Here is a 13,089-nt window from a genome sequence, read left to right on the forward strand (position 1 = left end):
TTTCAACCGTAACATAGAATCTTGGGCCCTTAGAGAGAGAGATAATGTCCTTATGGCATAACCTTTTTCCTCTCTCTCTTATTTCAACCTACACTCTTCCTAACAAACTTGAATAGATTATTCGTTTAGCTAAGAATTTTTTTTTTTTAACATAAAAACATTCTTTTAAATGAAGACAAGACGACTTGGTGACCAGAAAATAAAATGAATTTTTTTCCATATTGGGAAAAGTTGTTAGATTTTGAAGGAAAAAAAAAACTTGAAAAGGGAAAATGGTTTTGTCGCGGAATTGAAGACTCTGGTTTACCTTTTATAATTTATTTTTTTTAATTAATATTTAGATTAGATTATTATTTAATTATGAAAGCGAAACACGCGCCACTATAACATGGTTTTTTCTCTTCCTTCCTTAAAACGTTTCATACCATTCAAGGAAATCTCTTATCTATTCTTATTAGATTCATTGTGACGCCTTAGCCAATAATTTTCAAAAGTAGACGTAACTTCCGCAAATATTCGTGTAATTTCGGGGGTTCAACGCGTTTCATTTAGACCCTTAGTTATTTTTCCCGTAGAAATAGACGAAAACGTTGAGGCTCAAGAAAATTTTCTTAGCCGCCGCGCTATCTTCTCATTAGATTTGACACAAAGTTTATATATTATCGGAGCTAGAAAAATAACTGAACGACTGCAACTGCGCGGAGACAAAAGAAAAGCGGGGGGGGAGGGGAGGGGCTTGAACCTTCTTAGAACACAAAAGGGATTTCGAAGTTATTTATCACTAGCTTTCATTATTAGGGTCTATTTTCGCGCCCTAGCTTAATCGCGTCCTTGATTGACAGAAGAGTTTCGTATAAAAGAAATAGTTCCATTGGGTTAGATTAAAGAGAGATTTCGATTCTGTTTTACCAAAAGTCTATCACGCCGAAGTTATTAATGACCGCTCTTATTGAGGTAAACTCAAGATTATTTTAGGTTTGTTTGTTTGTTGTATTGGCGTGCTAATTTGAGATGGTTAGGACCCAGGCAGCTCTTTTTACGAGGGTAGAGATTGAGTTTGTGTCATCATTTTAAAAGTTCTCTCGGTACTTGTTACTGAACGCGATACTACTAGCTGCCTATTGAATAATTAAAGTTCTTGAAGCAGTTTTAACTTCGAGGTAATTTACATTACTCTGGTATAGAGAGCTATTGGAGCCTGGGGTAAACAATGAAGGGACACGGTACAACGTCCTGAGTTACTGTGGAAGTGAAAAAAAGAGTAAGATCTAGCAGCTACCCAGATAAGAATCCTTCCTTATTTCGGCTCGGGGGGCTGTAGGGGAGAAAATGTCAAAGAAGCAATCGTACAGTCACGTCAAATTAACCTTTTTTTTCTTCTTCACTTCGGCGCTTATCTCGGCGCGTTACGACCGTGTTGTCCCACTTTTTATAAAGATAAATTTTTTAACGTTTTTATCAATTTTTGTTGAAGTATTTATTGTACGACTGCTTTTAAGCTTGATTCGGGCAAGGTACTTCTTCTAACCTAACTGAATTTGTCTCTATCTATAGTCAAGAACGAATTCAGGATACCATAAGAACGTTGAAACAAGGCAATGCTGGCGCCATGAAGTCATACTTTTCTTAATATGAGGGAGGGGCCTATTTTTGGGAATATGGAAAATGGAGTCTCCTAGGTCTAGGAGTGTTGGTGTCGGTGTCAAGAAAAAAATTGTTAAAATCGTTAATGATGAACTGATATATTTAAAAAGAGTGGTTATAAAGAATCTAGATTTTTTTATTAGAGAGCCCGATTTAAATGGGACAAAGTCAGTACAACCAAGATCTCATTCACGTAAAGAGAGAACGTTCGAGTTTACCTTCATCTTCGCTACCATCAAGTACTACCAAGTCCCCTCCCTAGAAAAAAAATCCCGCCATTTTATCGATACACTAACACCGCCTGGTGGACTATCCATTCATTATTTATGGAAATTGTCGTTCTCGATCTCGATCTGAGGGAGACTGACTCCAGAATTAGTAGAAATGTTTATTAAAGCAACAGTTGATAGTGCTGGTTATGTCGATATAAATATAGACCGAATAGTAAATAGTAAAATAGACAATAGTTATTCGATTATTATAACAAGAAAGGCCACTATTATTTTCCTTAAGTGTTAACAACCAAGGCTTACGTTTGAAACTTCAGGTAAATAGCCATATTTTAATACAATACCACGTTATTTTTATCTGTCCCTACCCCGATTGATAAAAAATATATTTTTAATAAGGCCGATCCGATGTTATTAATCTGAATCGTATACTAATACCAGAAGTGGTATGAGACTAGAAGTGAAGGGCTCTAGCATTGGTAATAGATCCTGTCACTAGTGAACAAATTTGAGGATTTTATGCCGCTTCCCACGCGCTAAAACTAGAGAGAGAAAAATTGGTCGAGTTCCAAAAACATTTCCTACCCCCTTCCCCTCAACCTAATTTGAGGTTAGTAGGTGGCGAGCTAAACCATACCCCACTCGATCACGCGCGTCACGACGCAAGCTGCTCTCGCTATAGCTATAGCGCAAGCAGCGCAGCGTCTGGGAGCGCAGAGCGAGTGGGCTATGGCTAAACCGACCTAAACTAGGCCCCTCCCAGAAAAAAAAGATAACTCTGACTTCATGGAAGCGGATTAGACTGACTCGAACGTTCTCTCTTTACGTGAATGAGATCTTGGTACAACGGATTTCCCAAACTTCGCCGTGTAACGCCAAGGCTTAAGGCCAGAGAAGCTGAATGTGATACTAGCCACTTTAACTGATTTATAACCCACCGATGGCGCTAAAAACGGATTTTAACGAACGAAGGCGGTAACGGTTTTCGAAAGAAGTATGACTTCATGGTACCAGGGGACAATGTTACCATTCCACGTTCTTATGGTATCCTGAATTCGAATTCGGTCTTGCTATAGTCTTAACGCTTATAGTAGGTAGCCATGATGTTTAAGTTTTAGCATTTATTTTAAGCATTTTATTTATTTTTTGAGGAATACAGTATAAAGTTTTAACGGAATATATCTTAACTCTTTTTTTTCTTGGATAATTTAAAAAAATATTGAGACTTTGTAGCTTATCTCACTGAGTCCGAAATTAATTAAATTTCCTTGGTCTTAGATGAGGTTTCTTTTGACTGGGACTCCGCAATTTCAATTTCTTGCCCGTAATCAATACCTTCAGTCGCTTTCAATATTATGTTCAACTGGCAAACCTATATTATAAAGGATTTTAAGTTTAATCCAATCATTGCTAAACCTTAATGGTAATTACCTCGTATTCTAGCATCGTTCTTGATTCAGAATCGGTCATAGCTCCCTACATAAAACATTAAACTATTCTTAGACTTTATTTCATATATAATTATGTTTTTAATAAACTTACGCCGTGAAGTTCCAAATAAATTAGCTGGCATTGACCAAACTAGACGGATATATCGAATAATTTAGCTTTGAAGTTAATTATAAGCTATTTTTAATTATAATTAAAAATACCTCTACGGCGAAAGCGGTATCGGTGCATTGTAACTTAGCAACTTCTTCAATACTTTTACCTTTCGCTACCTTCATTCTGCAGTGTTCTACAGCCATGAATACCTAATATAAATTATATCCTGGATTTAGGAATAAATTAATAGTTTGAAATATTATAATTATACGTTTAATTACCCTGGAAGGTAATCCTTTGCCACATCCTACAACTTCTTCCAAGACGGTTTCATTCGTCAAGATCACTAATTTTAAAAGTTAATTAATTAAATGCGATATCAACATTTCTACTTTAATTAAATATATTTAAATTAATCTTACGTTTACAAACGAATGACTGTGGGGTGGCATTGCTAAGTGAAATCAGCGCAAAAACCAGGCCCAGAGCCGCGACGACGGTACTTTTGACAAACATATCTTTCCTCTGTTAGATTCCCGTTATATTATGTTAAAATAGCTGTTGTTATAGGCGTATATCGCGTGCTTATGAACCATTCGCATTATCCCTTTACTGATTACATCCCGTTACAGACGCTTGCGTCATCATATTTGTCATTCTGTCATTTGATTGCAACATATTCTAGCTCTAGTCAAATCTCAATATAGATTTGATTGTAATTCAATAGATAATACGTATTATTCAGGGTGTTATTTATTTAGGAATTGGTTCAAAACAATAATGAATGTTCACGGAAATCTTAAAATTAGAGACGTAAATTTTACAAATAATACAAATCATGTTTTTAATTGTTATCGTAACCTATAGGTTTGGTGTTCGAACCTCTTGAGGTCGGTCGATCAAGCCCTCTCTGTAACCATCAAATAATAGCTGGCCTATAATTCCTAACTATAAAAATGGGGGGGGGGAGGGGGGGTTGAAAGGCTTTTTAATATTATAATCATGACGTCATGATGGAAACATCTGCCTGACCAGCTTTCCTGGCGGCTGCGGGCTTTTGTGTCCCCGGGTCCCAATGAATAGGGAACAAATTACGTTTTCCGTATATCGTTAAATCTTTTTCTCCCTCTTCTAAACTGAAACCCAAAAATCCAATATTGCACGACTTTTTTATATTTTATTATTTCTCACAAGTACCGTTGAAAATAACAAAAGTTTAAACCCCAAACCCCCGGGTTATAACGTTTAATAAAATCGTTGATTATATTTTCAAGGAGGGAGAAAAAAGATGGCCGCGAGTTATGCTCTCGTGCGGGACAAATATTGAATATCCTTAATGTTTGTTTATTGACAGAACTTTGGATTTGTAGCATCCTCCCTTTAAACCCCAGCTGTTTTTAAAGATTTGAAATACAATTAAGTTTTAAAAATATTTTAATAAACTGCACGTAGTGTTATAACTAGCGTAGAAGGGACCCTTTTCTACCCATTGGGACATTCTGGGCAGCCATTAATTTAGGGAAAAAAATCTTTCAATAAAACCTTTTAGTTCTCATCCATTTTAGTCCTCCATCGCGTTTAGTTTTATAATGAAATTGGGCAATGGAGAACTTTTAGCTTTTACAGTATAGAGATGACTTCGACTTTCCCTTATAGGTCGAAGATTGCTAGCGGCCTTTCTAAAGCTCTCTCTGGTCGAATTAGGCCTAAATGGACTCCCATTTACCTTAGTAATCATCGCTCGTATACTATATATATATATACCAATCGAAAAGACCAGTGGTCATTTTAAGCCAATTGGCTCACTTAATGCCATTTCCTTGGCCCGCCTGATTATAGCCTACATACTGACTTAGGACGGAATCGTCTCACTATGCTTATGCAATACGTTTTAACCCGTATACTTCGCAATACTTAATAGAAGAACCAGTGATGATGTTTAATTGGCGTGAAGTGGCCTACTCGTTTTAAGTTCGTAAATCATCCGAAAGAGGACGCCCATTACCTAATTCCGAAAGCATCGTTTAAGAAACGTTATCAGATGGCGTTCTGTTCGTATTTGGATATGTTACGTTACGTTAACGATACGGTTTGACAAGGCTTAGTGGACTACTTGCTTTAGTCCTTAACAAGTCTGGAAGAAACTTCTTAACCGGGTCCATAGATATATTAAAAGGGTAGATACACAATTCAATGGGAGGTCGACGCGGAAGGGGCAACGAGCAGACAGCCGCTATTTTCTGGGGGTAGCCGTATAAAACGCCATCTATTGGGGACAAATTAGCGGCCAAAATTGGAACTATCATAAGGATGAGTGGCACTCTATGTTAACTCCCTATAGGGCATAATAAGTCAAATCCTCGGAGATGCCATTACTCCATTTCCAAATCTACTTCTACATTATGGCCATGACCAAGGCTTAGCTCGCCTTAAATGTTTTTATTACTATAGTAATAAATGTATAAAAAAAGACTCTTACCTTCAGAAAACGGTGGTATTTCCTCGAAAGTAAGTAGAAATACAAGTTCCAAGTGTTTTTTAAAAGATTTTACAGGTGTAAAATTTATAAAATACGTTTTTCCGCTCTTAGCTCGTATAAAATGGAGTAATGGCATCTCCGAGGGTTTGACTTATTATGCCCTATAGGGAGTTAACATAGAGTGCCACTCATCCTTATGATAGTTCCAATTTTGGCCGCTAATTTGTCCCCGATAGATGGCGTTTTATACGGCTACCCCCAGAAAATAGCGGCTGTCTGCTCGTTGCCCCTTCCGCGTTTTTTCGTTAAGCCTAAGCCAGCGAAGTGGATCTAGACCCTTTATAGTTTTACTATATCTATGACCGGGTCACGAAATTATCGTAAGAGAAACATTGGCCCAGGGAGCCCAGCGGTCCTATAATTCCTATAAAATCCTATATTTTTGAACCTGTTCTATATGATCCTATAATTTCACGAAAGGTCCTATAATATCCTATATTTTTGTCATAAAATTGAATTTTAATCTCGTTTCTCAACGTAAAATTTAGAAGTAACGCGCCTTTAAAATGACCATTTTAACGCGTTACTTACGAGTCGAGCTAAATTATAAGTTACAACGTTTTTGAATTCAGCCTTTACGCATACTAAAAAGCCCGCCAAAATAGCGGGAAGGGGGAATAACGCACACACGGAATAACGTATAATCGGAATAACGCATAAAAACCGGAATAAGGCATAATGGGAATAAGGCATAAACGGAATAGCGCATAAACGGATTAACGCATAAACGGAATAACGTATAACCGGATTAACGCATAACCGGAATAACGTATAACAGGATTAACGCATATACGGAATAACGCATAGGCGGAACAACGTATAACCGGATTAACGCATAACCGGAATAACGTATAACCGGATTAACGCATAAACGGAATAACGCATAACCGGAATAGCGCATAACCAGATTTACGCACAATCGGAATAGCGCATAAACGGAATAGCGCATAAACGGATTAACGCATAAACGGAATAACGCATAAACGGAATAACGCATAAACGGAATAACGCATAAACGGAATAGCGCATAAACGGAATAACGTATAACCGGAATAACGTATAACCGGATTAACGCATAAACGGAATAACGTATAACCGGATTAACGTATAACCGGAATAACGTATAACCGGAATAACGTATAACCGGAATAACGCATAAACGGAATAACGCATAAACGGAATAACGTATAACCGAATTAACTCATAACCGGAATAACGTATAACCGGATTAACGCATAAACGGAATAACGCATAAACGGAATAACGTATAACCGGATTAACGCATAAACGGAATAACGCATAGCCGGAATAATGTATAACCGTATTAACGCATAACCGGAATAACGTATAACCGGATTAACGCCCAACCGGAAAAACGTATAACAATATTAAAGCATACACGGAATGGCGCATAAACATTTAGGGACGGTCCCCTATCATGGCTTTAGGAAGGTTCTGTTCGGATCTCGCCTTTTCCAAAACATTACTGTTATTTTATGTTATGTTAGGTTAGGTTAGGTTTTGGTTTGGTTAAGTTAGGTTAATAACATTTTATTAATCATTTAACAATGTTACGCCTTTTCCAAAATATTGATGTTTAGCTTCATTGACTTCTCAAATAATATGCCTTTTCCAAAACGTTACTGTTATGTTATGTAAGGTTAGGTTTGGTTTGGTAAGGAGGACGTCTCTCCCTCTTTGGAGTGGTTATACACTTCAAGTAAGTGTATCCCTTATGGAATGAAAAAATAAATAAATAAAACCATCAAATTCTACTCTATTTGAGTCTTTTTGGGTATGCAATATTGGGTTAATTGGAATAGGAGAACTGGGAATTGGGTTGATTGAGGCTTGGGTAAATGCGAATTGGGTGTTTTAAATTGGGTGAATTGGGGGTTAACCCATTTAACCGCCGCAACCGCCCTGGGCATCAAAATCCCTGGCTACGCCTCTGTAAATATCATCAAAAGTATATAGATATAAAAACAATTGTACACTTCGTTGAAACAAGCCGTGGATTGGCTCATAAAGTAGCTTTAGTTCCAAAAATAACTTTTGGATCGCCAGCGATCTCGTACTACTTTCTATAAGTCTATGACGTCAAGAAACTCTTCCTTTTCTGCTAGAAGCGTTGAAAGCGTAGCTCAGGCGAGATCCGAACAGAACCTTCCTAAAGCCATGATAGGGGACCGTCTCTAAATGTTTATGCGCCATTCCGTGTATGCTTTAATCCTGTTATACGTTATTCCGGTTGGGCGTTAATCCGGTTATACGTTATTCCGGTTATGCGTTAATCCGGTTATACGTTATTCCGGCTATGCGTTATTCCGTTTATGCGTTAATCCGGTTATACGTTATTCCAGTTGTACGTTAATCCGGTTATACGTTATTCCGTTTATGCGTTATTCCGTTTATGCGTTAATCCGGTTATACGTTATTCCGTTTATGCGCTATTCCGTTTATGCGTTATTCCGTTTATGCGTTAATCCGTTTATGCGCTATTCCGTTTATGCGTTATTCCGTTTGTGCGTAATTCTGGTTATGCGCTATTCCGGTTATGCGTTATTCCGGTTAGGCGTTAATCCGGTTATACGTTATTCCGGCTATGCGTTATTCCATTTGTGCGTTAATCCGTTTATGCGCTATTCCGTTTATGCGTTATTCCGTTTATGCGTTATTCCGTTTGTGCGTAATTCTGGTTATGCGCTATTCCGGTTATGCGTTATTCCGGTTAGGCGTCAATCCGGTTATACGTTATTCCGGCTATGCGTTATTCCGTTTATGCGTTAATCCGGTTATACGTTATTCCGGTTATGCGTTAATCCGGTTATACGTTATTCCGGTTATACGTTAATCCGTTTATGCGCTATTCCGTTTATGCCTTATTCCCATTATGCCTTATTCCGGTTTTTATGCGTTATTCCGATTATACGTTATTCCGTGTGTGCGTTATTCCCTCGGTCCAAAATAGCCTCCACTCCATGGCGACTTACGTCTCCTTCGCTCTAAGAGCGCGATCCAAAAAATTCAACTACATATTTTTTCCCTCCCCCTCCTCTATCGCCCCCCTTCTTCTCGAAACTCGTCCGGAAAGACAACGGCCCAGGCTTTACTTTGTTAGTTTGATTGACGCGAGATAATCGGTTATTGTTAATTTTTAACTCGGATTTAAACATATGAGGCCAAAATGGACGATTTTGTGATCAAAACTTTGCCAAGCTCGAGGAACCAAGGATTCAAATCATTTGGTCGTGAAATATTCCCTGTAAGTTTGTCTTTTTTGGCAATTTTTCATTTTTCAAGCGCGGTTAGGGTCAGTGGGGGATTAGGGTTTACCAACTCGAGCTTGCCTCGGGGCAAGATGCAGGGGGTACGGGGAAAAGAGATAATAGCTGCTGACCCGTAGGTGCCGCGCTAATGGGTGGTAGGGGATCCCGATGAAATTCAAAATGGCAGTTATTTTGAAGTTCATTTTTGAATTTTCATTGAAGAAATTTTTTTTTAAATCTGAATTTTTTAAAATGCATTTTTTATTGAAACCTTTTTAGGTCGCGCTTGTTTAAATCCAATTATTTTAAAAAGTCTATTTTTAATCCAAATATAATTTTCAAAATCCCCAATATTTTTTTACTCCAAAATTTTTAAATGGGAAATTGGAAAGTATCTTTTAAGGGTTGGAAGATACTAATATTTTAAGTAGGTGACAAACTAGTCTTATTTTTAAATGAGAGAGTCCTAGCTTGGAATACAATCAATACACACAAACGGCAGACAAATTAACCACTATTTTTCCACATAGTTTAATCCAAAGTAGAATTATATAAAAGCATTTTTAGTCCTTTATTTTCCTCTAAATACGCATATTTTCTCCTATAAAATCATATAATTCCAGAAAAAAATCCTATTTTTCCTATAAGTAATTTAAAATTGCCCAAAGATTAACTAAACGCGGTTACAAATCTGCACTCGCTCGCCTTTTGCAGTTAATCTATGTTATAAGCGTTATGGCTTAGCTCGCTGCATTCCCACGTAGAACGCGGTAAGTGGGCCGAATTCCACTGCATGCCACTAGCTAGTACCGTGGCTCCCGAAACAAGCTATCTAATGCACTTATTGTCATTACATTAAAACGGTTTCAACCTGGACGCACGCCCCTATACGAAACAAAGCGAAATGACCCTGGATTGTCGCCATAACCCCGTCCGTATCGATCTGACCAATTGAAACCCAGTATACTCCGTCAAGATGCTTCTGTAGCGAAGATTAAAGGCGACCCATCTATCCTCCTTTACTCTCGAGTTTTAACTGAAACTTCTCAGACAGACAGACAGACAGAGTTTTTTCATATAAGGGTATTTAATTCGAAATTCGAACTCGCGTAAAAATTGTTAGGTTGCCTTAAGAGAGTCTCTCTTGACGTAAAATGATAGGATTTATAAGTGGAAATCGGGACCGGGGTCCTAAAAGCTTTTTCAGGAATCTCTGTAGAGACGTACTTAATTTGGAGGTTCCTTTAAAGAGAGGGTGACATACCCCGGTTTATGACTTCTCAGTCTGTATAATAATAATAATAATAATAATAACAGAAGTGAGATGAGACTAGAAGTGAAGGGCTCTAGCATTGATAGTAGATCCTGGCACTAGTGAACAAATTTGAGGATTTTATGCTGCTTCCCACGCGCCTACACTACTGAGAAAAAAATTGGTCGAGTTCCAAAAACATTTCCCCTTCCCCTCAACCTAAAGCGGCCGAACACGGACGCGGCTCCTTGAATCTAGTTTGGCTGTCTACCACCGCGAGCGTCTCACGTTTTGGAGGGGAAATTCTGAAACCGCTACTAGAGGGCCAACCATTGGTGTGTTATCAAGAATATTCACTAATGCCGTGTGAAGAATTTGGTTAGCTCAGTACTTCTAGTCTCATCTCACTTCTGATAATAATAATAATACTTAGTAACAGACGTTACAGGCAACCACAGAAGGCCTAGGCCTGTAAAGTGTGGTTACCGGGACAGATACACAAAAAAAGACAAATAAAACTTAAACTTAAATTAAACAAACATTATAAATACAAATCTATGAATGACTAAAATTTTGAGTAAATTAGAGTAAAGAATTAAGCCAGTTAGTGTAAAGAAATTTAGAAACCCCAGTTTTGAAGGCCTGGAAAGACTCTTCCCGGCGAAGATCATCAGGAAGAGAATTCCAGGTCCTCACAACACGAAAAAAAAAAATTTTGAAGCGATAAACACCTAGCAAATTGTAAAGAATAAGTTAGAGTTGAATGTCTTGGGCTTATCCGGACAAAAGATTCAAGTTTAAAATCCAAAAAACTCCGGAGACGCCAAAGTGTAACTACATCGGAAGCTGCACGACGCACCTCAAGGGGACTAAAAAGACCAGTCGTTTGCAATCGCTCAGAGTAGGGAACATGGCCAGCTCTATTGACCCTAGGGCACATTAGAGAGAAACGCGTGAACCCCCGCTGTACTGATTCTAAAGGCAAACGAGATCAACTTCAGCTCTTAAATTATAGGTTTTAAAATTATGATTTCGACATAAACAATCTTGGAAATTAACTAGGTTTTACATTTTACCGTCACTTCGTCCTTAAAAATATAGAGACGCTGTTTTACAATACACCTTTATACAATATCTATACTAGGATCAGTAGGTCTATAATAAGACACGGTTGTAGACGTTTCTTCCTAAATCCTTTTGGATCCTTTCTCGAAACCTTTTTTTTTTTTTTTGTATTTTTAATACGTCGATACCGGAACTAGGTACTGTGTATATACCAAAGTGGGGGCAAAGGTTATACAAAAAGGTTCATCTCCCTTACAGGCAGACATACGAGGAGATGAAAATTTTAAATTTAAAAATAAAATAATAACAAAGAAAAAAGAAAGGTTTATACAAAAGGGGGCGCAACATCTCTAAAGCGGATTTCCGATTAGATTGGATATTACGCGCGCGAAAACCCTTCCTTTATATTTGGATAGGGATGAGGTTGAACTCATGCTCACCTGTCAGTGCAGTCTTTTATATTCTATCGTATACCGAGCCCCTTTGAATGTACGGAGACATTGATGTCAGGTTGCAGTGAGTACGTTAGTTTGGGATAAGAAATCGTGGAGAGTTTTGAGTTAGAAGAAACCCTGTATAGCCGAAGACGAAATGAATGGATTTGGTTGCGAATGCGAAAGATGAACAGCCGTGAATCCCGGGAAAATTCCATTCTAGGGTGTTTTAACTTTGAAAGTAATGGAACTGGGTATATATATGTACAGTTACGTGTACTGTTCATATTTTGGAGGTCCAGTGTTTTGACTATCTAAAATGACGTCACGATGGTTCCCGAATCCAATCGGATTGTTTTATTTAAGGTCAAAGTTATTGATTCTCTATAGGCTATAAAAATGTTCATTATATTAAGTTAGTCAGTATAGTAGGTGAAACCTTGACTGGCTTAACTGCATGACGCGTTACAATAACTCGGGCTTGCATTTCATCTTTCCTAATTTTTTCTTTCTCCCCATCAAATTTCATTTTTTTAAATCATGAAAATTAATCTCGTAATTTATTTAGAAGACTGACCTCTCCTTTCAAAGTTAGTCTCCGTGTCGAAATAGAGAATGGATAAATCCCTGAGAATTTAGTGGGCCACCATCAAAAATAGGAGCGTTTTTAGTCCAATTTTATCGACTTTGTGATGGACTTTGCTAAAACACCAAAACACCCTTTTCAGTCATCGTCTATCTCTTCAACTATATTAGAGATTTCATAATTAATTATTTCTCCCTTTTGTTTCTCGAAAATCAAACTCGGAAGTAAAATAGACTTTGGTTTTTGAGAACCTCGTTTTCTTAAGACGGAAGTTGGCAACAAAGACTTTGGTGGACCCACGAAACTCTCAGAGCCTTTAGGCCTAACTGCGGTCTACGCAAAAAAAAACCCTTGAATTACAATGAGGGTCTTATAAAAAATGACGTAAGGCGGATCTGGACATTTCTGACAAGATTTTGCGTAGGAGACCCACCCTAAAGTCCACGCCATTGTTTGAGGAATTAAAATCAATGAGGAGAATAACGTGGAAGGTATAACGGGTATGGAGGAACGCAAAGAGATCCG

General features: G+C 37.8%; 2 protein-coding genes across 2 annotated transcripts in view; one reads left to right on the top strand and one right to left on the bottom strand.

Moving 5' to 3' along the window:
• LOC149658686 (uncharacterized) overlaps positions 1-13,089 on the top strand; it is a 167,112-nt gene that overhangs the window by 13,579 nt on the left and 140,444 nt on the right. The gene's annotated exons all lie outside the window — the stretch shown is intronic.
• On the bottom strand, positions 2,981-4,025 carry LOC149658688 (uncharacterized). Its single transcript, XM_089844483.1, has 6 exons — positions 3,842-4,025; positions 3,701-3,765; positions 3,527-3,628; positions 3,417-3,455; positions 3,306-3,350; positions 2,981-3,246 (listed from the first exon to the last, which is right to left on the bottom strand). The coding sequence occupies exons 1-6, from the start codon at positions 3,933-3,935 to the stop codon at positions 3,133-3,135; spliced, it is 459 nt and encodes a 152-aa protein (XP_089700609.1). The 5' UTR covers positions 3,936-4,025; the 3' UTR covers positions 2,981-3,132.

This window comes from Phalangium opilio, unplaced genomic scaffold (genome assembly GCF_054372755.1).
Source record: "Phalangium opilio isolate 3A_F unplaced genomic scaffold, DU_Popi_V2 ptg000075l_1, whole genome shotgun sequence".
Taxonomy (NCBI): Eukaryota; Metazoa; Arthropoda; class Arachnida; order Opiliones; family Phalangiidae; genus Phalangium; species Phalangium opilio.